At 36.8% G+C, this 25,856-nt stretch overlaps 1 protein-coding gene across 1 annotated transcript in view; it reads right to left on the minus strand.

Annotated features, from left to right (window-relative positions):
- Positions 1-25,856, minus strand: part of babam2 (BRISC and BRCA1 A complex member 2) — a 67,926-nt gene that overhangs the window by 17,621 nt on the left and 24,449 nt on the right. The window contains exon 7 of the mRNA XM_017431707.3: positions 4,811-4,920. Within this exon, the coding sequence (XP_017287196.1) occupies positions 4,811-4,920 (110 nt within the window). The remainder of the gene's footprint in view (positions 1-4,810; positions 4,921-25,856) is intronic.

The raw sequence follows: 25,856 nt of genomic DNA on the forward strand, positions 1-25,856 counted from the left end.
TAGTATTTTTGAGTTTAGGTGGAAACATATTTTTTGCCAAAACAAAAAACGTGAAAAGAGGAAATTTGTATATTTGGAAAGATGAAAGATAGTGACAGAAAAACAGATTAGTAAAACATGGAATAAAAAACACAGAAAGATGCAGAAGCCTGTGTGGAGTAGATGTAGCTGGTATGACACCCTGCACAAACACCAAAGCTGAGACAGTCTGTGAATCTGTCACTTTCTACATTCACAACTTGATAAAATGAGGATTGATTTAAGCGTTTTCCAAATCTGTTCTGATGTGTTTTTTCTTTTTTTTTTTCTTTTGGCTTTATGAGATACTGTGAACATTTGTGATGCAGAGCCCCTTGAATGTCGATCAAATGCTTCACTAGAAAAACACAGACATGTGCAGGCGCAACTGCAACAAATGAGTTTTCCTCTTCAGTGGAGCCGACGCTGAGATAATGGGCAGCTACATGAGAGCAAAGACTAACAAGGGTCAGGGAGGACATGGAGGCAAGCTAACAGCCTTACACATCTGCATAAACACAACTATCTGCGTGCTAAATACAGAAGCATTCATGATAAATGCAACACTGATGATAAAACTCGCAGAACATGCGGCTGGTTGTCTTCAAACAACGATGTCGGAGACTTACATTTTTGCCCTGGGTCATGAATTAACACACTCCCACACAGCTGACAAAAAAGGTGCACAAAAACATGGAGCAGAGCATATTCATGGATGGCCTTGATATGCATATGTGCAAATATCACAAGACAAAGAAGAAACATTAAGCGGGAGAAGAGGGTTTGTAAATGAGAGCTTGGCTCATTGAGGCACATTTAAGCCGCTGCGTTTTGTGATGTTTCTGAGAGGGTTCGTTTCCTCTCCTCCTTTATCTCACCCCCCACTGCTCTGCCAGGCATCCTCCCCTCGCAGCTCCCCACTTTCTGCTGCCTTCAGCCTCTTTTTGTGTGTTCTCTATACGATGCTGGCACAGGAGGAGAGCCTCTAACGCCGCTGAAATGGTGCCAGTCTGGTCTGGAGCAGAGGCGAGGTTATTCTATCTCACCAAAACACATATACAATTATTGCACATATCCAGACGCTGAAGGGCTCTTGATGAATTCCACTTCAAGCAAGTGGATTTTTGGTGCAGAAAACATTCATGAAAACTTTCCTTTCCTTTTTAAAATGAGGCTTTTTTTCCCCCTCAAGAATAAACCACAAAGGAGAGTCTTGTATAGATTTACTTATTGCTTAATATAACAGAAAACATGTTAACTGTTTATTCTGAAAGCTGTGCAATGACATGTTGAGATTGAAAAAAACAAAACATCTATTGCCCAAAATAGCTTATTATCCTACATATTATTGCTCAGATTTATGCATGTGCACAGCATGAAATATATGAAATAAATGAGGATTATGTGGGCCAGTCTGTAGGTAGGTGACCTTTTGCATGCCGTAATTAGCTGCTGCATGAGGATAAGGTCCTGGCTATTTTATCATAACGGAGAGGGGTGTGTGTGTGTGTGGATCAGGTTTATTCTTATTATTTTTTTCAGTCTTGGGTTTATGTTTTCTTGCATTGGAAAAAAAAAAGATGAACGGGGTTCTGGACAATATTGCATAAAAGATCTCTGCTTAAATCTCACTGAAGGAAAAGCATCAAACTGAAATCATGTGGAAGTAGAGCTGTTGCAGGAAGGAAAGTGTGTGTGAGAGAGAAAAGGCAGCTGCCCTGGAAAGAATGGAGTGATGTTACAGACAGTGCTGAGTGCAAAAAAAAACCACACATCTCTACTATAACTTGCTCTGATGAGCAACAAACTGACATTAAAATTGCTTATTTACAAAAACAAAAATCCACAAAGTCAAAGTTCAGAAGCAATATGCGGAAAAACATTAATGGCTTGTAGTAATCTTCTGCATGACCTTCGCCTTTCACATTGTTGAGGAGAAATTTTGACCTACTCTTCTTTACAGCATTGCTTCAGTTTAGAGGTCTGCAGATGCTGGTTTCTGCACAAAGTCCCACCACAGCATTCCAGTAAGGTTGAGGTTCCTGACTTTTACTGGGCTACTGCATTACACCGACTCTGTTCTTTTCAACCATCCAGTTGTAGATTTGCTGCTCTGCTTGGGATCACTGTCTTATTGAATGACTCAACTTGAGCCAAGCTTCAACTATTGGACAGACAGCGCCATATTTGACTCTAGAATCCTTTTGCATATAAAGGAGTTTATGGCCATTTTAATGCCTGCAAAATAACCCCAAATCATCAACCCTCCACCACTGAGCTTATCGTTTTTATGTGTTTATGTTGATATGTTGTGTGGTTTTCTCACAATGTGCCACAGTGCATTGTGTCCAAAAGACATTGCTCCAGAAGTCTTGTGATTTGCTCAGATGAACCTTTATAAACCCAAAGTTATGATGTGGCAACATCTTCAAATAAGCCACAGTTGTACAATGTTTTTTTTATTTTTTTTCAATTTAACTGTTGTCAACACAACACATATATGTTGCTCAATATAACTTTGGTCCAGTCACTGTAAGAAACGTTTGAATCCTGAAAAAAATGATAGCATAATGTTCAGACTTGTGTCATGTTGAAATTTTATGCAAATGTTAACAGGCCTGTTGTTGTAAGATTGCCATACTACCTTTTGACAAAAACAAAAAACAAAACAAAACAAAAAAACACTTAACAGTTTTGTTGTTCTAAGACCAATGAATGCCTCCGGGACTCAATTTGTTTGGAAAACTACAAGGAACAAGAAAATAATGGAAAAAAAATTAAATGAACACAAAGAGGTGGGGAAATGATAATATGAAAAAAAAATCAAATGAGCATGAAGAGCACACGGAAAACAAGGCAAAAAAAAAAAAACATGAACGTGTTGAGGCAGGAGGATAAAAATGAGAGTGAAATAAAAAGGGAGAGACAGAGAGGAGAAATGAATGGTGGTGTTGGTGGTGGGGGGAGCAGAGGTCTGTTAACCTGGTGCGACGGGGCGTGTGCTTGTAAATAAACATCAGCCTGAGATTATTCTGAGCACGGAAGCTCAGACCGTGAGGCCCCGAGGTCAGAGTGGGCCCATACCTGGCTCTCACAGTCAAACACACAAACACTTCCACATCCATCCCTACAAAGACCTTGTGTTGAGAGCAAAGCCAATTCAAATACCTGTGCACATAAACAAACATGTAAACAGGCATATTCTTTGTTTGGGATGTGAAACGCTTTGCTCATGCATGCAGTCAAACACAAATAGGTCTTCACATGCAGACATGTTAAGTTTTAAACTGATAACTGCACGTAAAGATGCTAAAATCAAGCGTTAAAATAAAATAAAAATGCACACACACTGCTACAGTAACCACACAAACTCCTATATTCCATATACTATGAAATATTTAATAACAGAATGCACGTACAGAGTTAACCTCCTAGATGTCTGCAGACATCCAGTCATGCCAGGCTCAGACACTCTGTGTCATCCATCTCAGTTTTTTCATCTTTCCTTCATTGTTTTTAGAAAAGCAAGCGATGAGTTCAGACGCTGGGATGTGGAGTTATTCTCAGAGAGAGAATTTGATGCAAGACGCACAGCACACTCAGGCTAATCTGCCGACTCCATCTCACATCCTCAAAATCAAGTGAGTCCACATCATCCTTGGCTGACCCTCTTTATTTCTGAAGCAGCTTGCTTTTAGAAGTTCATTTTGGCAACAAACCTGAACTCTTTTATTACAAAGTGTTTGCCGGATGTGAATGTCTGTGGATGTTCTCACAGGGCGGTGGAACTTGGGATGCATGATTCACTTTTTATGGGTTAGGAACTTGATATCTGAATTTAAATATGTGCCAAAACTAACGTTGGATAAAACTGACCTCAATTCCAGATGAAAAAAAAAGAGGCCAACACACAGAGGATAAAGATGAACGGTAAGATGATGAGTGAAGGAGCTGGATGCAGACTGGAAACAGCCTCATGAAGGCTTCTATCGTCATGAATAAAGTCAGATCAGTGGATGAGCTAACAACCCTTGTGAGGAATCTGAAGTGATTTCTATGAGTACAATATTTGGTGTTTCACTAAGACATGCTCATGAAAAGGATACCAGAGTGGAACAGAAAGAGGCGAAGGGTCAGAGAGGCTTTTTAGTGAACATCTTAGTCAGGAAAACATAACGAAGCATTTCTGCAGCTCATTCTATTAAACTTACAGCAGTGGTGTTGTATTCATGCTGGGCTCACAGGAAATGTTCTGATCCTGGGTTTTGAACTCTTCATATTTACCATTTAGTATTGCTTCACATTAAAAATTAAATACACACACTTTGAAGCTTTTGTGGATCGTGAACGTATCCAGAACAGGTTTAATTTAGTATTTTTTGCTGAATGCTTTTTGAAAGTTGTTTGACTGCTCAAGGCCATTGTGAAAATGACTAAATCAGAAAAACTGATTTATTTTGTTTTCCAGCACCAAACATATTGATAATTATCTATTGTGTAATCCACTGAAAGTTACTCTTACCTTACCTTACTCTTTAACTGACTGCACACAGCTAATAATTTGTTACTACGTGCTAACTTTTAATAAACTTTCCTTTTCAGTAGCCATGAAATATTTGCACCACCCTTTAATTCAGAGGGATGAATTTATCTGGATTATTATATATTATATGGAATATGATATTTGGTCATGATGTTGAGTGATTGTTACAATTTTTTAAGAATTTTTTTAACTATAAGTCTCCACATGAGCAAATAAATCAAAGATGGACCACCTGATGAATGTACTTACTGCTCAATGCTGGGAGAGAGGTAAAGTTTAGGGAAGACTTGGGTAGCTTCAGCATCTTCAAAGCTAACTGAGAGAAGGGCCACATCCTCTCCTGGGTCCAGAGCCGTGTCCTTCAAGAGACAAAAACAAGTTTGCATTGTTATTTAGCACATTTTAAACACATCAAATTCATATAAATTTGCTATTACCTCCAAATTTTAATCACAAGTTAAATATTTCACTTCAGATAGAAATTGGTCAAATATGTTCTACCAATAAACACAAAGAAATGGTCCATAGTGAAACTTGCAGTTTATGAAGCCAATATGGGACAGAAAAACTGGGACAGCTGGTCGGCCATTATGGTACCTAATGTTTAAACCTGACTGTGGTGTTTTAATAACCTTGACTTATTTTAATGTGTGACTCTAAGCACAATCTTGTCACGAGTCATGCATGTCAAACTGCTGACAACCAAAATGAAAATATGTGTGAATAAAAGTGTTTGTCTAATTTAGCCGTGCATTAGTCTGAGCGCACGCATGTTCAAGGTAAGTACTGCAAATGTTCTCTAAAGTTTTAGGGTAATGTTTGTTCATACAATCACCCCTAAAAAACGAGTGAAAGAAAAGGGAGTAAAGTCAGGTGTGTCACAGAGCTCACTAAAATCACCTACAGAGAAAACAATTAAAATTATATAATTATATATAGACAAGTTATATAAGAATTATATAAGAGATGTTGGAAATGTAATTCTGGTGCACGTTCACCAAAACAGTTTTAGAGACATTTCATAATATTTTTTAAATCTGTTTTAAAATGAAAGTGATATTCATCTCAACCAGCAGTGACTTAAAACCCTTTTTTTTAATTTAGCTTTTTTTAAATTTTTTTAGAAAGATCAAAGTTTTTACTCGTCATGGCATCAAATGCACCTAAAGTTTGTGCTCCTAATCACGGTTATCTGCTGTGCATAGGTGAAGCCTGATAAAATGCTTTCAGAGGCACAACTTTTCTTCCCTTGAATCTTGTATTCTCCATTTTCAGCTGTCCATCTTCTTGTTCCAACATAACAAATATGCTTCTATTTTAATCAATATAGGTGTTTAAAGAAATTGCATAACAGCGGAGGATTCTCTCCAACGTACAGTAAATATGACCTAAATTAACTCTTTTGCTTCAGGCACACTAGATTCCTATATTAGGTGTTTAACTACAGCAACTGTGTCTTGGGTTTTGAGTGTTGCCAAAATGCAAGTGACCTATGCCACTGCAGCTGAATTCATAGATGGCAGATACAGGAGGAGGACTGAAGCTGCCACTGTTGCTATGCTGCTTTAAAGGCTCAACAGAAAATATACCATATCCATTTAAAACTTCTAGAGTACAAAAAAGATTCCCAAACTGCCTCGATGAGGTTTGGAAGGTTTAAGATTCAGAGGCAAAAACTACTCTGAGTATGATACATGTGCACAGGAAGTGTTCAATCCTAAAACACTGAATGAGATAGAAAAATGAACAGGAAAGACACCAGAAGAAACATCTGTTTTGTTTTATGCAACATTAGCTCCAACAACTGCATCATGAGGCTGAGCTGATGACTGGGAGCACCAATCAAATCATGTGTGAGATGGATGCAGAGACCACCCGGAGTTCCTCGCTACAAACCTCATCTGTCTCTCTGAGGTTCTAATTTCTCTTTTTGTAATGTTTTTCCTGGAGCATGCCTACTTTGCAGGCACTGCCTTTAGTGCAATTCCACATCAAGAACCATTCTAAACTCCCTCGGCCGTCAGTGGCTCTGTAGCGTTAATCAAATGTCTTACAGATGGTTTGAACTCATCCATTTGTTATAATTGCTGCTCTTTGTGGTGAGAGGAAAGCTAACCACCATACATGATGGACAGAGGCACAGTGCAACCAGTTTGCTGCGAAGCAACCCCCATCATGATCAGCCTATTAACTAATCACATGCTTTGGTCTGTTGATTACAAATCTAAAATAACTACTGCTTCAGGAGAAACAGGCCTTAGTGAAAAGAAGAAGAGGAAAAAAAGAATTTCCTGAGTGAACATTTCTCTCCCCAAGTAGAGTGGAAATAATTTTTCTGTAGACAGTCTGATGACTTTGTTTAATCAAAGCAAAAAAAAAAAAAATCATGTAGAAAATAATCAATAAAAATGGTAGCAGCCGTCAGGGAAAAACATGAGATGAAAAGCTGTTTTAATTAGCTGAACATTTTATTGTAACACACCCAGATATTAGAAGCTCTGCTGACTGTCACGCAGTCTGCCCTGTCGCAGCAGATACATTAGCAGCTTAAGACAGACGAAGAAGAAGGGAGGCAGAGAAAGACGGCATCCAAAAGTGTTGCCTGATGAAATCAGCTCACATCAGTGTAGTGTGCATCAGTAAACAAGAACTGCTCTCTGCCTCAGAGCAGTGCTCACGGCTTCTCCTGCTGACGATATGGGACAGATAGGAACAGGCGTGGAAATGCAAGGCCGGGGTGGGGAGTGGGGTTTAGGAGAACATTGGTTTGCTCCAGTTTGTAGCTGTCATGTCCCATTCTTATCTTTAGAAGTGATTTAATTGATGCTTTCTTTGGACTGGGAGAGAGCAAACAGATGGATGAGAACCAACAGGAAGGTGAGGGGGCCAGCAGAGGAGCATGGGACAGCTCTGCACGAGCTGCACTGGACCATCCCTCAATTTGATCAGACCAAGGGCTCTGTTGAAGGGAAAGGCCTCCTTATGGAATGATTCAGACTTTTCTTGTTCCAGAAGACAGCGAAAAGCTGTCACAAGTCATGCCGAATCAGTGAAACAAACAAACTAAAGGCAGACCCTTTAACTTTCAGCTAATGCCATTCTAAATTTAAGTGCTGTCTGAAGAGCTGAAATATACAGATAAATATAGTTGTTATTTTCTATTGGAGACTAACTAAATATATCACTATTATTTTCTTACTTTTGTTTGTAAAACTGAAAGGTAACTATTATGCCTTGCAGACAAAACATCTAAGCAAGACAAATGTTCACAGTATAAAAGACACTCAGGGGATTTGTGGCTCCGCAGTGTTTTCACACAAAAGCTAATTTACACCATCTTTGTTTAACATGTCACCTTGTCATTTGCTAATTAGCAATTAACAAAAAGTGGAGAAGAAGCTGTTAGTAATATCATAATTTTTGCAAGTACTTTGCATTAAAATGCATGAAAAATGCATTAAAATGCATAAAAAAATGACTGAACTGAGGTTCTTAGCGAGTAGAAACTTCAGATATTCACAAGATACTTAAAGGCAACTCAAATATTCAATTTGATTAGCTAAATTGAATTTAAATCCACTGAGTAAATAATTAAATTAAAAAATGCATTTTACATTAAAAAGCAAATTTGAGAGCAGACCAATGAATAGAAACTGAACAGGAGACACTACACTTCAAACATATGTGTAAAAAGGTGTTTGATGGTAATTTAACTTTGCAAATAAAACATGTAGATTTAACTGAACATACCTCACATGTTTTTGTGCTGCCATAGGAATTAATGCTCAAGTCCAGGGATTAATGAAGGACTCACTTAAATTTGGCAGACAGCAAGCGAAAAAGGATCCAAAACTGCCAACATAACCATTTAACTGTTGATACCTCTTTTTTAAGAAAAATGCAGAACAAACGTAAATAGACTTTGGATATTTTCCAGTTTTGGCTTTAAAACGGTAAGATTATTTGAAACATGAAAAAAGAAAGAAAGCACTGAAACCCTGGATCTTAATACAAAGTTAAAACTGATGCAAAAATTGTAGAAAAAAGATTTTATTGAATCAAAGGAGAAACTGAGGAAACTGAAAAGCCAATGCTCTGAGTTGCAAAAGCAAAAAAGTGCAGGTCTCAACAGGCATGCCTCTAATCTGTCACGGGGCAGTTAAGGCAATTAAGCCTACAATTATGCACCACCCAGTGCTTCTTGAACTGCAACTGCAAAGTTATGGAAAATGCAGAACGGTCACTATGAAATGCAAAGGATAGAGAAAAATCTCTAGTATTTATTGCAATTGATCACATAGTTTTTAGAACAGGCCCACTGGTTCTTATATTTTCTCCATGCACATTTTCTGTACATATTTTTATCTACTTACAAAACGGTTGGCTATGTAAAGACTGCATGCAGTCTGCTTCATCTGATTCAAAGATTTATGAGGGATTTATACATTTGTATGTTGTGTGAGCAGATGGACAATGCTTCCAAGCTGTTGGTGACCCTTCTAATTATTTAGTTTCTGCATTCAGATAAGACAATGTGGCTGCTCTGATAATAATTATAGATGAAAAAATAACATATCTACATAATGCATTTGTGTAAAAACGTTTTATACATTTCATCTAAACCATTCAAAAAACAATTCCCAAAGATTTTCTACAATACAAAAAAATATATTAAAAAGTATCATAACTACTTAGAGCAAACCACTGATGTTTGTTTCTAAGCATCTTACTGTAAACTTCATGATGCAATTTCTAGAAAGAAAATTCTTCTAAAATGCCATGTTTAAAGTAAATTAGAGTGTAGAAAAGTAATACAAATGATTTATTTGACAGTTGGTTTCGGTTATGGGATACACAGTGCGCTGAGGGGATACCACTGACGTATGGTGGTGATTTAGATGTGTTTTAAAACTTTGATGCTTTTCTTTTCCACAAACTCTGCAAATCTATACAAGAAGTATGAGAACATATGCCAAGGAAAGCAAATGTTGACCTTTTAGCCTGTTTGCCTTGAAACTATTACTTTAAATTAAAACAGAAAAGTCTTTCCCTCTGTAATGAAATAAAAGGACCCAAATGGCCCTTAATGTTTCTCCCATTTAACCAAATACACTTGAGGGCAACTCTTATGTAAAGAGTTAGTGTAGAAGAGACATTAAAAAAGCCTTTGCTCCACAGGCCACAGGCTGAACCTTAATGAAGAAAATTATTATCAGTAAGTAATGAGCATTAGAATGGACTCAGTCAGAAGAGTGCAAGAGAGGGTCCTGATAACAATTAGATGTTCAGGCAGTATTTACTACATGCCCCCAGCAAATGTGACTCAAATACTCTAGGACTGGCTTTAGAAGAAGAGGTGAAGAGCATGTAAGAGGACATCAAGGACATAGGAAGCCTCCAAGTCTACCCCTTTCACATGTCCACCACCCCGCATCTTCCTTAGTTTCTCAAGCCAATAAACACACATGCACTTTCCCTTGTGCTTCTGATGTACAGGCCTCTGGCATCTCCTCTATGCTGCATGTGACAGGTTGGAAATGTGACAGCTGTCCTTATGCCGGACCAAGTCTGGCCAAAGTCATAACACACACAAACACACTCGTCTGCAATCACTACACAAGGCCTCCACTCCAGGGCTCAAACGAAGGAGGTAAAGGCACTTTGTCCGCCTTCTTTGCCCAACTTTAAATGTCATGCCCAGCCTAATAGGGTGGCTTGACTGACAGCAGGGTTGTTGTGTGAGGACGTGTCCAGCTTCTAGGCGAGCAGCTTTGAGTGATGCTGTACATATGCTGGACGCAGTGTTTCATCCCTGCACAGCTAATAGAACTTCTCTTAGACACAAGAAAAACCTAGAACTACAATAAGCTTTGGTCAAAAGCTGCAAAGCCTTTATTTATTTTTTTGGTTTTGTTTAAATCAAGACGAGTTGAAAACCTCAACAGAGGAGAATCACACCCCACAGGAACCATAATTAAGCAGTAGGAGATATTGTGCAAGCAACAGTAAAGACTAAGAGTTTTATTGAGAAACAAAATTACTTCCAGTCAAGGAAAATGTACCAGATAATTATCTAATTAGAAATAAGGAATGTTAGAATAAACCATTCTATTCTTGCTCCTCTAAAGAAGCAAGAACAAAGTAGCAAGTTTATACAACAGAACAACAAAAAAAGCAGTTTTACTTTTGTAGATCAGAGCTAACATGTGGAAGCTATTAACAAAACAATTATACCAGCAGTTTAGAGAGGAGGACATGCCAGTGTGAGCCATCTGGAGGCAAGAAATGTAAGAGCTAAACAGTTCATTTACAAGAATGTTTTACTGGAAGCTTTTAAAAGGGTTTTCAATATTCCTAATATTATAATAATGTCAAAGTTAGAGAATGGGGAAAAGAAGTGTAACTTGAGGGGATTACTTATAATGGAAAAAAATAATAAATAAATAAAAAAACAGAACAAAATCCTGTATTGACTGCTGTAGGTGTTATTGTAAATTATTAATGTCATTCCAGGTTATCAATACTACTGTTTTGTCAAAATCCTTGGCATCTTGAGACACAAAACATGTTCTTTGACGTTAGGGACCTAACTCACCAGCAGCTTTTTCTGGAGTTAGAAACAAATACTGACAGGTAAAGGGAAGAAGAAGACAGTAATTTAAATAATTATGCAGTAACATGTTTCCTTATCTGTTGTGTTAAAAAAACTTGACACCCAAGACATTATTCCTTGTTCAATATTTGATGCCAACAGGACCTAATGGAACAGCAGAACCTTATAATGAAAACAGATTGATTATCAAATTTCTATAGTGAAAAGTGGGGCATGAAATTGGTGTTATTTTAAGTCTAGAAAAAAAATGTATTTTTCTATCCTCAAGTATGATTTCTTTTAAGAATTTGTATTTTTTTACACCTCATCACAGCTGGCAGATCCACCTCTGTTCTGTACCTAATTCTGACATTTGTTTTTTCATGGGCACATAAATTGTTCATACTAAAAGATGTGACTTCAAGTTCAGAGAACCTAGCAGAAGTAACAGCTGATAAGTAATTTGCCCAATTTTTTTTCTCCCAATTTCCTCTTAGAAAAATGCTGACAAAACTCTGTGTCAGTGTGCTCAGTGTCACGAAACAAAAACATAATATTGCAGCACCTAAAAATATTCATCATCTTTCAGTTCAAAGGTTTGGATTAAATTTAAATATATTGATCTTGCTTTCTTTTTCTGTAATGGGTCCTGAGATCACTTTGGTTGTAAATGAATGCTACATGAATAAGAATCTCTACAAAGCAGGAAAAAAGGGTTTATTACCAGAAAATGTGAAAGGACATTTTGAGTCCTTCAGCAGTTAAAATAAACAAACATCTGAGATACATTTTTGTGCAAGAGGGTAACCAGATAACACTAAACCCTGAGGTGAAAATAGAGAAAATAGTGTACAATAGAGTGGCCAGAGTATTTCAATAGACAAATACAATCTTATAAATAAAACTAAATTAGTTTGAGAATGTTGGTGCAATAATGAGGTGCTTCTGATCTCACATTCTCCAAGTCAGTGTTTGGTGCAAGAAAATATGCAATGCATGTCTGAGAGGACATAAGTTCAACCTATCAGCTGGTGAACTCAGACTTGTAGATGATTAACCAAGCTGTTCTGTGTCCCTGCATACCATGTGAAAGGAATTAGGAGGATAATAGACAAGAGATTATAGAGCACACAAGCTCCACCTAGAACCATGTTAGTGGACCAGCACCCAAACACACCTTAACACTTCCCTATCACCAGAATCACGGAAGGTTTCTGCTTGCAAGCTAAAAAAACATGAATGTTTGCCTCTCTTTGTGAACAATATGTTTATTATTATGATGAGTGTGACTACAAATGATTATTGGTTCAAGCAATCACATAGATTAATTTGGTATGAAACAGTAGCTAAAAGTGATGTTGATTTAAATTGTTAAGAAAGGTGTCAAGATGGTGCATTATTTTTATTAAGTATACTTGTAAAGGCATGACATGTTTAAAAATATTTGTATTTTTACAACATGCCACAATGTAGTTACTGAAACTAATAGTGTTGTAATTTTTTATGGTCTGTCAGCATTTACAGTTTTAGTTCTCTTTTCTGTGGCCTTCCAGATTGTGTACAAAATGCACCAACCTCTACATAATGAGAAGTAGGTACGAAATAAAAAACAAGAATGTGATCTTCTGCATGTATAAAGGCTGTATTCTAATTTTCAGGAATTGTTTTAGTGTCATTGAAGTGTTTTGAATAAAGGTCATAGGAATTAACAAAAGCTTTCTTTCTGTAATACATATAGAGGTTGCATTATGTGTTTAATTTCATTTACTTCACTATACACATATTGCACACTTGTGTAGTCTAAATTTTGAAACAATATACTGTGCAACTTTTGCTTTACAAAAAAACAAAAAAAAGGTGAGGACTACTGACCAGAGTCAGTGACTAGCATAATGCTATACTAGTAGCAGTCTGTTGCAATATTCATCAGTTTTCTACTGAGCTATTTTATGTTAAAACACTAATTTTAAGCTTTTCTTTCCAAGTTGGTTTGGATGTGTGCTGCTTGAGTAATTTCTTTTTCTACTTTGGGCACTTTTTAACATCTGTTATGATGAGTAACCATGCCAACAGGAGAGCCGTTTCCATGCAGGAGCAGCTAACAAAGCTTTCTAAAGCCCAACTAATGCCAGGAATAGGAACACAAATTCTCAACAAGTTGAAAGGAAGACTTTGCAGATGCAGGATAGGAGAAAAATGAAAGTGGGAAGGAGGAAATTTAAAACATTTCTGTTCTTGATTGTCATGTGGAATATAAAAGGTCTCCGGCAAAAATGGAAGAATTATGTGTGACAAAGACGGATTATTTAGAAATAAGCTAGATAAACAGGAATGCTGCATTAAATCATATTCAAAGCAAAACTGATACAAACGTGGCAGTTCAAGTTCATAGTTAATATTACACTTTAAACAAGACATAACATCCAAGTTTATTCGATCTGTGCTGCATAGCATAACCTCCCCAAAAACATTTTAAAATGATATAACTTTAGTCTGTCAGTGTCATTAGTAAAAGCAACCTGACAGAAAATAATTTTAATCTATCTCTTGGACCTTAAATTCTAATAGACATGATGGTTTTTACCAAAGGTTCCATATTACCTCCTTAGAAGTTTTAATCACTATTGAATACCCATCTTTCTGCAGAAGAGAAAAAAAAGGTTAATAGGAGTTAATACATGGGTGTAGGCCTGCATGGCAGTAAATACCTTTGTTTATGATGGATTCATACTTTTTGTTAGTGCCCCTCATAATATCAATTTAAAAAGCCAGAAAGCCCAACTGCTTTGCTCTCCAAAAAGGTCCACAACACCCCAGCTAGTGTAAAGGGAATGCAAAAACTAGAAAGCTGGGTATAATTGGCAGAGGCAAACAGTAAAATGGGAAAAATGTCACACCCAAAAGTCTTATTTAACTCTTTTGTAGCCACTTCAAAGTGTGGATTACATGAAATTAATACTCTGTTGAATAACAAAGAACGTGTATTTTCTTGATCACATGCAAATCTACCTTTTTCTTTGCCCAAAAAGACAATTATTACATTTCAAACAAGGTTACATGTATATCTCTGCATACAAAATGATTTTCCTAATACTAAGTATGACCTTTTCTGAGTCAGTCTGATCTCATACAGCTGAAAAAAATGGTCAAAAATGCAATCTGTTGCAAAGTATTAACCAATCATGTCTCCACCCTAAAAAGCCACAAGCCTTGCACCCGCTGCTTGGAAATGAGATATGAAACCACTTTTTACTGAGTCAAATACACTTAATTTACTTCAAATAACCTTAAGTCAGTTCATGAAACAATACAAAAAATATTAAATGTTTCAGATCAGCATAAATTATTCATAAACCCTGCAGGTTCAGTAGTGCATCCAGTAAATGTTACATTTTAAAAGTGTAACACTGCAAAAACTATTCTTCAACTGGCCACATTTCTTTGACCACAAGCCATAATCTTCTTTATTTTAAGTCCAGTACATGAGCCACTGAGACAATTAGGCATGCTGGTGAAATTTCAGTGTAACACGAGTCATATGTGTAACTGGGGCCAAGTGATAATGATAGTGTGTCACTGCAATGATCTGGCCTGCGCTGTACAGCCTGTGCAAAGAGTGTGATGCTGGGGCTCAAAGCCACACGGGTGACTCAAATATGTGACATTGCATGTGGATCACAAGAAATTAATGAATGCATATGGTATGTTCATACTGGTGACATAATACAGGGTGAGCCATCAGTCAACAGCCTCCTAATTTATACATTGTGGTCACAAAATGATGTCAAACATTTTAAATTTAGAATTTACACAAGGTTTGCTACTGTCAAAATGCAACTTTCCACTAAAAAAAGAAGACTTACACTGGGCAGAAAATTCAAAACGCTTGTTGGATTTTTGTGGTATTTTCTGTAGCTCCAATGGACATTCTGATTATAAATGTCCAGATTTTCACTAAGCTGATGTTTCATGCACATCTGAAATGGTATTAAAAAATCCATTATGCAACCCAAATATGAGCACAGTTGTTTTAGAGGGAAACATTTTGAATGTTTGCGTCAAACTTTAAAAGGAAAGTCCCTTTTTGTACAAAATTCATTTGCAGAATATGCACAGTAATATTATCCTGAGGTTGACAAGCTAACATCTTACCTTCATCACAACACAAACCAAACAGAAGACACTTGCTTGATTTTGTTGTTTCTTGGCAAATGCACCCAAATCACAGCAGGCTTTCCAGACTGTGGCTTGTTGCAATATTTTAAATTTATTTTTTATAAATATTTAACATAATAAACACAAAGGGTTCATGTTCATTTCAGATTTCTGACTCTGGATTCCAGTGATCTTTATAAAGTGCAGTAATCTATAGGTTCTCTACTATTTACTTATTTAAAATTTACTAAATGAGCTCAGATTTCTCACGAGAAATCTTGAATAGTCACCAGCTCCTTACCACTTCACTTGTGTTTTTTACATTTCTAAGATGGTTCTATCACTTGGTGGTTGAAATCTGAAGAAAATACATTTTTAATGATGTCACACACGTTCCCTCTGTTCTAATCCCTCAAAACAGTGTGGCTGAATTTAGAACTGAAGACATATAGACATGAAACAACCATGGAATTACAAACTATGACTATAATTTGAGTTTTTCTAGAGAAACCAAATCAGCTGAGGAAAAGTCAGCAAAACATATCGACATATTTTAGCTTGAATGTTGTCTTCCTTGTTATCAGTTTAAGATATTTATATCACTGCTAAAAACACTCTATTGTGCCATTTTTACCAAGACTCTGATTCCAGTGACTGCAATTAAATGAACTACAATTAAGTTGTACTTTTTTAGTTAAATCAAGCAATTAAAGCACTTCACACTACAATTCACATACACATTTCTACACTGATGGTGCAATTAGGGGTTCAACGTTCCGTGCAAGAACAGTTTGATGTACGGTCTGGAAGAGCCAGGGGTCGCCCCCACCATCTGCAGACCCACTTTATCTTCTGAGCCAAAGTTGCATTCACATTCTGCAATTACGTCTCCAAATACCAGCTTTCATTATTAGTAAATGAATCTGCCATTCTCACAATGGAGTCAAATTATCAGTACATACTCAAACAAAATGAGGCATAATCCAACCTTGGTCTAATGTTCACTGTAATACATCCATATCAAAGCTGCTTTGATTTAAAATGAACATTTTTATAACCTTTTTCTTCACTTTAAAGTGAAATCACAGCAGTTGGCACTAGCTATTATGGTTCATCAAATATATGCGCACAGTGAGCAGCATCAAAGATGGACTGTAGTCATTTCTGACCAGCTCCTCAATTATAAAAATGAGGGTTTATGTAGTGTATCTCTGCATCTCTCAGTATATAGCCACCAATACCACAAACACACTACCACAAAACTCCAACCAACTTTGCCAAGGTGTAGATTCTGGAGACCAGTGTAAGTAACAAATATTGAAGAAAAACATACATATAACAAAAGTAAATAATAAATAACAAATAAAGACCTAACTTTGTGACAACACCTTGTTAGATTATGGGTAAAAATAAGTCTAGCTTTGAGAGATTTTTTTTAATCACTGATTAGAAACAACCACAGAGGAAGAACTGCAGACGAACAGGAGGATGAAAATGTAGAGCTGTTAAAGAAAAATAACATATAGATAGTATACAACTTGTATGAAAGCGAGGGCGGAAAGTAGGCCATATGGAAGTAATTCCATGGAGGCGTGGAGAAGTGAGGGGGGCTTGGAGAGGGAGGGGGTGGAAGGTGGAGTGGGGGGTTTATTCTCCTGAGACGGTAATGCTGGAAACCTCTGATGCTCGGCTGGGGGTACAGGCAGGTGGGTGGGAATCTTCATCCGTAGATGCAGTGTGGGTGGTTATGGGAGGGGGTTGGGGTGGTGGGTTGAACATTTGTAGAGGGAGACAGGAGGCGAGTGTGACCTTTGGTTTCCAGGAGTCAAACTGGGGTCACTGGAGCATCAGGGAATGGATTTGAGCTCGGTGCTCTCTAATCACCCCTCCTAAGGCTGTGATTTCTCTTTAACCGCCTCGCTCCACAGAGAGTGCACTCCCTCATCTTCTTAAATAAGATCTGTTTTTTTTTTTTCTTTTTACTTGAAAAGAAGGTGATGATAGCTTCCAATGTTACACATCTCTTGAAAGGCTTGAGGATTTTATTATTTCTTGATATAGACACTGGCACTTTCTCTATTTTTATCTGCTTAGAGGGATGCAAAGAAGATTTCCAACAAGCAAAAACTGAAGTGTCACCCAAAAGGTTTTCTAACAAAAAGAGCTACACTCTATGCTTTTACAGCATATTCTCAGAATAACAAACAGGGAAAAAAATTACACAAACCAACAAACGTATCGCCTTGAGTGTCATTACCATCAAGGTGAGATGATCTGAGAAAACATGTGCCCCGAATGCATATCTGCCATGACATCATGATGCAACAGATGACTCAGATACAGTGAGGAAAATGTTGTTTATCATGTGCAAACAATTATCAATTCATCAGCGTCAGAGCCATTCTGTGGCATTAGTCAGTGCATATGCTCCCACACCTAGCTGTGATATGATACAGCAAGACTTCATAGGCCAAATGTGTGTCATCGAGGGGGGTGGGAGTTTGCCAAGGTAGTGGATGATGAATTCTCACTTCAGATGAGGGAGCTGACTTTACCAATGCTGTGCAAAAGGAAATAGATGCAATAAAAAAAGGAACAACAAAGAAGAAAAGAGCCACCAAACAGCAAGAGGAAATGTGAAAAACAGCTCATGTTTTCTGGTTTTGCTTACAAAAATAAAATAAAATAAAAATAATATCATGGGCTGAAATTATAGTGCCACAAGTCAAGAAAAAGTGAAAAATGCCTCACTTTTCCTCCTCAGTGTGTGACCTTTCTGACAACAGTTTAATACTAAGAGCAATGGGTCAGTAGATGGAGGTGAAGTGGAGCTGAAAGAGAAACTTTTACCTGTTTCCAGAAATACTGAGGTGGAGATGGAGCCTTTAGACATAATTGTGCAAATCTGGACAAAATAATTACACATTGAATACCAGAAGGTAGTAGAAACTCCTGAAGGCATGTCAGAAGATTCTGACTGTCATTTGAACTATAGTCTGAATCTTGATTCCTGGCGAGAATTGGTTACTTGATCATATTTTCCAGAATTCCAGTATAACCATTATTATTCTTGATCTTCATTACAAAATTAGTTAAATTTACAGGACATAAATAGTGTTCGGAGATCAAAGAGAGTTTTTCTAATTGTGTTACAAATGATCACATTATTGAATGCACATTTTTCTTTTTTTCCAAGCTGAACAGGAAAAAAAATAGAAAAAAACTCCCACAACATATATCTTTATTTTATATATTTTATTATATAATAATATTAAATATTGACAATTTTTGCAGGGAAAAAAGTTAACTGATTGACTTAAGTATGAGGCTGAGAAACAGTCTGCAAGGTTTCATGACAGATCATATTTTGTGGTTGTGTTGCACAGCTGTAGATGCAGTCATCCTTAGATGAGTCTTAGTCAACAGTTCACTCCCACTGAAGCACAAAAACAGAAAACTTTAGGACATGTTTTTGGGTTTGTGAGAGCTCTGACCTGCTTCAAACAGATTTTAAAGCCAAAAGTCACTGATGTTTGACCTGCACAACAAGTCTTTCAAATGTCCAACTAGCAGCTTTTTGTTCATGAATTCAACACATTTCTTTCAAACTGCACCAGTCAGGTTCTGGCCTTTTGGATAGGTTACCATATTTTGTAACTTAAAATCCAATAAAGTTAAAGTAAGACGTATAGAACCACAAGCTTTTGGAGGTAATGCAGGTAATCCTGTATTATTTCAAGTTGGACCTGTTTTTCTCGGCCCTGCCCTAACTAGTTTAGCCATACAGGGCAGTAAGGGTGCAGCATACCAGCCCACACCATCCACATGCCCACGCTCTTCACATTTCCTGATCATATAGTTCAAAATGAAATGGCATTTCTTGTAACTGTGTATGTTTTAAATGAGATTCATGAAACAGCTGGTGCAAGAGAACCTTCAGTCAGCTTTTAGTTAACCCACATTAAATGGCTGAACTAAAAGTCCAAGTTCATTTTATTTGTAAGAGACTGCAAAACTTGCAGTGCAGAAAGACAAACAGGAAAGAAAACAACACAACACAAAGACAGTGATAAAATTAGGAAGCAAAACTAGCATCTGAGGTCAAACTAATAAATGGTCAAAGACATTTAATATTTATAGATAAAGTTGTTGTATGGCATAAAGTCAAAAATACAATTAAAAGCTGAGTTAAAAATATTTAAATACTCAGTGAGTCTAAAATCTGAAAAAAAAGTGATATCTGAGCACTTTCCAAGGATTTTCAGAAAGAGTTTTCAAGATTCTGCAGACTTTTACCAAGATATTGAATTTCTTATAACTAAACAAACCATACAAGCTCAGAACAGATTATTTTAGCTTCCTTCTCTAAAAACACTGAATCCAGCACTATCATTGATCTATTTATTTTTTGCAACACTTGTTAGTGTTCACTTAGCACTGGTTGAACTCACAAGATGACACCACTTATGTACTTTTCAATATTCCACATTAAATTTGGAGGCTTTTTAGGAATTTAAACATGCGTACAAACTCTGTTTTGTGGTCTTATTGCGAGGGGATCATTATTGCACACAGATATAGGATGAATCATGGTTTGACTTTAGATAGCTCCATAATCTTACTCTGAGAAACCAAGAACCACTGAACTAGCAGCTGAGGACAACAAGAGTTAAACAGTAATGATTATGTCATAACTTCAAATATTTACATTTGGCTCTCTGGGTGTTTCAGGGTGTGGGCATCACCAACCACAAACAGATATTTACAAGAACAAGGATCAAGTGTTTTCTGGTTTCCATGGCCTTTCTTTTTTTAGGATTTAGGCGAAGAGTACAGAACATTCTGTCGACATGCACAGTCATATCTATTCCAGGTGATATGCAGTAATTTGCAGTGACCTCACCTTCCTTGTGACTTCTGCATCAGTAAGGTGATTTATTACGATGTGATTTACAGCATGCTGCAACACAATGACACCTTCAGTCTTATTTTGGGTCTTACTAGAAGTCTTTTTCCAAAAGCACAAGCAAAGAACTGGAACTTCCAGAAAACTAAAGTCCTTTCATAATGTTTTTTTAGGCAGGATTCCAAGGTCCACAGTAAGCACTGAAACTCACAGAGTTACACAAAGCTTCAAACATCTAAAAATGTTAAAAATAGTTACGTAAATTTTTAAATCTCCTGCCCTGTCAGGAACAACGCTGCTTCCACCCATAGGGCATAAAGTGTCACTTAATTGTTTAACGAAGATAAAGTTTAGTTTGTTATGAAGCAAACAGGACCACCAGCTCAATTCTAACTCAGCTGGAGGTTTTGACCAATGCATCAGTTTACTGACCACACTCAAACACCACGTAACTGTGGAACGATAACAGAGTTGGGTGAATGTCATATTATAATGGCTAATGCGTCTGGTCTTACCATATCAATTAATATTTAACTAAATTACAACACAAAAAAAAACGTTGAGACTAAGATGAGTAATCACAAATCCTGAGACAGTTGCCTAGAAAAATAAGGCTGATATATGCACATTCTTAGAAGTGACTTAGGTATTTAAAAAAAAAGATGATGAATAAAATAAAATTTTACTTAGTCTTACTTTTATTTTGTTGACATGACTGATTACTCACTGATTACATGCCTTCCTTTGACTCTGTTAAAGGATTCTGATGACACTTACGATCTATAAAAGGAAAACTAAACTTTTCTGTTGAAGTTTTTTTGTTTTATTTTATTTTGTTTTATTTTATTTTGTTTTGCTCCTTATGGACACCTATGGCTGTATAGTTTGGGGATAATTTAATTTAACAAAGATAAAATTAAGCTTATAAATGCCGTCTTAGAACCTACAGAATCTTCTTACATAACCCAAACATTTAATCTGTTTATGTGGTTTAAGTATGTTGAGTGTCCTGGTACATTACAAAGACACCAATAAACAGGCACGTTTTCGTCCAAGTTGTAGAACAAGCAGCTTATTTGCAGCTGTACGTGCATCACAGGTGCTTTTTCAAAGATGCCACCACGATTAGTAACATGAACTAATGATTAAAAACATAATTTTGTCTGCAAGAGCCAAACCGAAACATAATTTTCTTACACGCTACCACACAGGTGCCCTTTGATATTAGCTCTTTGGACACTGCATGTCTGTGTTCTACTTTTTTTGTGACAGCCTGAAACAAAAGTGAGATGAAAGCCTGTTATAATAACAAAGGCAGCTCCATCCAGACTCCCCTTAACGTTCTCATTGGGTGACATTTTCCCCAGAGGGCTGAGAGCTGAAGAGAGACAGATGTTCCAGCACCTGGCCGTTCTAACAGCAGGTCTGCAGAACTCATGAACGAGCCAAATCAGATACAAAACTCTGGAGCCCCAGCAGTATTGATCAGTTTACAAATAGAATAGTAGACATGGTCATGTTTGGTGTTTCGTGCTGTACTTGTATTTTGCATGTTTAACAAAAAGCCCCACTTGCTGAAATAAAAAAAGGAAGTAAAGCAAAGTTAAATGGCAATGGTCGGTCATGACATTTTATTATTTGTGATGCTGTATTCTTTTATCCAAAACTAAACAGGCTGGACCAATTCTACTTAGTTATTACTTAACTTACTCAGTCAGTCCTTTCTTATTGGTGGTATACAGAGTTTTGATTGTTACAGTAAAAATAATGCTCAACTAGATATGTCTAAACACAACATATGGGGTTAAAAAAGAGGGTGCCTCTGGTTTTCTATTTCACAAAACCAAACAAACAAATAAAAAAAACCCCAAGCCTTAATACTTAAAAACAAAAAAAGAAGGACATAAAGGAAATAAGAGAATGATTTAAAATATCTTGGTTGATTTGCTTAAGTAAATTTCCTTACTGAATAAAAAAAAAAAAAACCTCTTTCTCTACACATGCACACAAGTCTACAGTAAGGTAATTGTTGTATGCAAATGTTTAAAAGTTAAATAGGACACGCATCAGAATGAGTGAGCTTGGAACAAAATATTAATCGAAATACCGACACATATGAACATAACAGAGAAGAGGAAAAGTTCCAATCGAGGCCCCTGGTTCCTCCTCTCTGACATCAGGGTGAGAACTGATGCAACACACACATTAGATAACAGCCAACAACCCACTGTATCCTTTGTTGCAACTGCATCCAGTTTCTTGCAACAGAGTAGTTTCAGTTTGCTGTGTCAGCAAAATCAGGAGGGGAGTGTGGATTTCCTGCAACCAGTATGGACTCAAAGCTGTTACCCATATTTGGCACTGTTTTGTAATATTACTGATTGGAAACAAGTTATTTTATTACTGGCAAAATTATTAATCATAGCTCTGTAATAAAGACGTCATTCTTTAGGAATAAAATAAAATAAAATAAACTTTTGACACATTCTGCACTCTCACATCCTATTCCAGTTTCAGACCTTTTATGCGTGACATTTAAATTCATCTTCAAGAGCATGCTAAGCTATAATATGTCCACCGTTTAAAAGCCACATAATTGTTTATCTGCATGGAAGCATTGGCTGGCCTTTTCAGATTCCACTTGCAAACTACATTAGTGAAGCCCAAACTGGCAATTATTTGAAGATGTCTTTTGGGCAACTTGCTTTCTGACTAAATGCCAAGTCTCAGTGCTGCACGGATACTCCATCACTCAACTACAAGGCTCTCAAAAAGCACGACGAAGACGTGGCTTTCTTTGAAACTACTGCAAACAAAGCTGAAGACGAGGACAACATTTTTAAGGTTGAAAGTGTAAAGCCAACACTTTCGATACAGGAACAAATAAGTGGAAATTTGAAATCTGATTTTTCTTATGGAATACGCTCATATCAAAGAGAGTGCTATGTCAACACAGAAGAAATAAAAAAATTACAAATTTGATGAACATATTTAAAGTTTTAAAGCCCACATGGCTTGGTATAAACTGGAAGAAGGACCAGGTAACAGGGTAACAGCACAGTTCTTCTTACTTGTAACATTTGGTTTGAGAGTCTGTTTTTATTTTCAATTTAATTATTTTATCAATTTTTATTTTACTTCACTAATATTCAAAATTGCAGCTTTGGTGTTTAAAACTGTGACAAATATATGAATCAAAAGTTATGTAAGAAATAAAGATGTGTAGAAATATATATTTTTTTTAATTCATTCAATTTTTTTTTCTCTAATCTAAATGTTGACTAATTTTTATTTTCTTAAAAGAAAAATAAAATAATTCTATTATTTTGGTTAGAATTTAATGCAAATGTTGTTTATCAACAAACAACATAAATAATAAATCACATATAACCACTACAAAAATTTGCAAAGGTGTTACAAATTTTTTCAAGAACCTATGTCTTCTACTTGTTTCTATTTTTTATTTGAAATGGTGTCTGTTTAGCTTTCAATGTTTTTGCTGATATTATTATAATTTTTTACTGTATCAGTGCTTTTCTGTTTTTCCTTATCTCCCTTCTGTTCCTGATCACTCTTTCAACGTTTCTGACTACTTCTGGTTTCCTTCAATCTCTCTCAGCGTTTCTAAAGTTTTTTTTAATTTTTTCAGATCAGTCAGATCCTCATCTGCACAACCACTTTGTTGCATTATTTCTCATGCCATGTTTTTCTTTTTTTATTTTCAAATGACCTGTTATTTCATGTTTTGTTTCTTCTAGATTATCTACCTTTATTTTGTAAACAAAGTTTATTGAACAGCAGCCAGTGTGGGGAGTTTCCACTGTATCCTCCCACAATACAGTTTTGCATAACAATTAGAATTTGCAAGGGTAAAATAATTCTCTTTTCATCATGATTAAGTACTGTAATTAACAAACAGGAGTTCAGATTCAGCAGGGAAAAAAACAAAACAAAAACAAAAGTGTTGTTTAGGGCACCATGAAGTTGAACAAAAACCAGAGATGATACAGAGCTGAGCCAAAAGAGCAGCACACTCTGAACATTATGGGAGTAACCTGCAATTATTTTATAGCTCTTAAGATTCCTGAGCTCTTAGTCAGTGTTTACCGCGCAAGGGTAAGGCAAGGCCACAAATTACAACCACTTGCTTTGGCATCAAATGCTCACCAGTCACGCACAGGCCTGAGCATTCTTTCAAAGTGGCAGATGTGCTGAGAAATTAAAAACAATAGAGTAAAGGAGAGACCTTTGGTAATACTTCATACTTTTCTCATGTGATGATCAAAAACAGCATCACTATGCCGGTTAAGCTGCATGTGACAGAAAATGACACGATGACCAGCCGTAACTGGATGTTAAATGGTGACTGATGATGCTTCACCCAATCCCATCTTTGTCACATTCACCTGCTCATAGGGTGACAGTTAAATGTGAGTGGGTGTTCATAAATGTGTGCGTCTACATAGTGTCCACAGAGTTGTTTTCCAGGTCTGTGCAGAGGATTGTGAAAGACCCATCATGTGACGCAGTGGGCTATCTTCAGCCACGACTTCTCCAAAAGCTCAACTGCCACGCAGAGAGGGACAGAAAACCGCAACGACAGGCTCATGGGACGTTGAGAAAGGAGCAGTAATTATGTGGCAACAGGAGAAGTAAGGTGACTGATGAGGCCTCCGGCTTATCTCTTGGAAAGCTGAAGTCACCACCGAGCTTTCACAAAAAAAAGGGACTGGATGAAGTGAGAATTCGGACCAACACAAATATAAGCACCAGTGGCATCCTGATATTCCCATGTGGTGATTCAGTGGTGTAGGCCGTCATATAAGTGGCTTTGTGTCACTCTCTTGCTCACTTAATCCAAGTTACTGAGGAAGAGGAGGTGTTGAAGTGTTCTCTAAAGAAACAGTCAGGTGCTCAGATTGATAAGACTTTGAGTAGCCAGGCAGCATGAATACAACTCCGAAGGATTTCCTGAGCTCCACTCCACTTGACGGTTTTCAACACTTCAGGTTACTGTGATGGAGCAAATTAAACAATTATAACAAGAATTTTCACATTTTAGTTAATAGTTAAATAATAGTTAATAGTTAAATGGCTATAACTCTATTATTTCTCAACATTAGATTATTGGAGTCTAAAACTCTGATAAGAAGCTGGGTGATATGAATTGCTTCTAGGAATTCTAGGCATCTAATTGCATTTTGTTTTGTTAATACCTACATGTTTGCTGATGTTTTGTGCATAAAAAAAATGGTTAAAAGTAAAAATGCAGACAATCAGAAAATACATTTCTATCCAGACATGCTTTCCTCGAGATGTTTCATTCATATTCAATGCATTGTTTAAGTATTTCTAAATAACAAACTAAAATTAAAGTTCCAGGTAAGCAGAATTATTAGACACTCTAAAATAGTTTGCTTGTTGTCACACACCATGACAAAAGTAAAGACTCTGTCTGCAGAGACGCATTACAGCGTCAAGTCAGTCATCAGCTCCACTGTGGCCCTGGGCAGGGGGCTGCATTCTCACCCTCCTGCCACCGAGGTGGAAGACAGCGCCATTGTTAAACACAAGCCGGAGGAGCATCAGGAACATGTTCTGAGAGCATCATTGAAAAAATAAAAAAATAAAATAAATCAAAA

This window comes from Kryptolebias marmoratus, linkage group LG10 (genome assembly GCF_001649575.2).
Source record: "Kryptolebias marmoratus isolate JLee-2015 linkage group LG10, ASM164957v2, whole genome shotgun sequence".
NCBI lineage: Eukaryota > Metazoa > Chordata > Actinopteri > Cyprinodontiformes > Rivulidae > Kryptolebias > Kryptolebias marmoratus.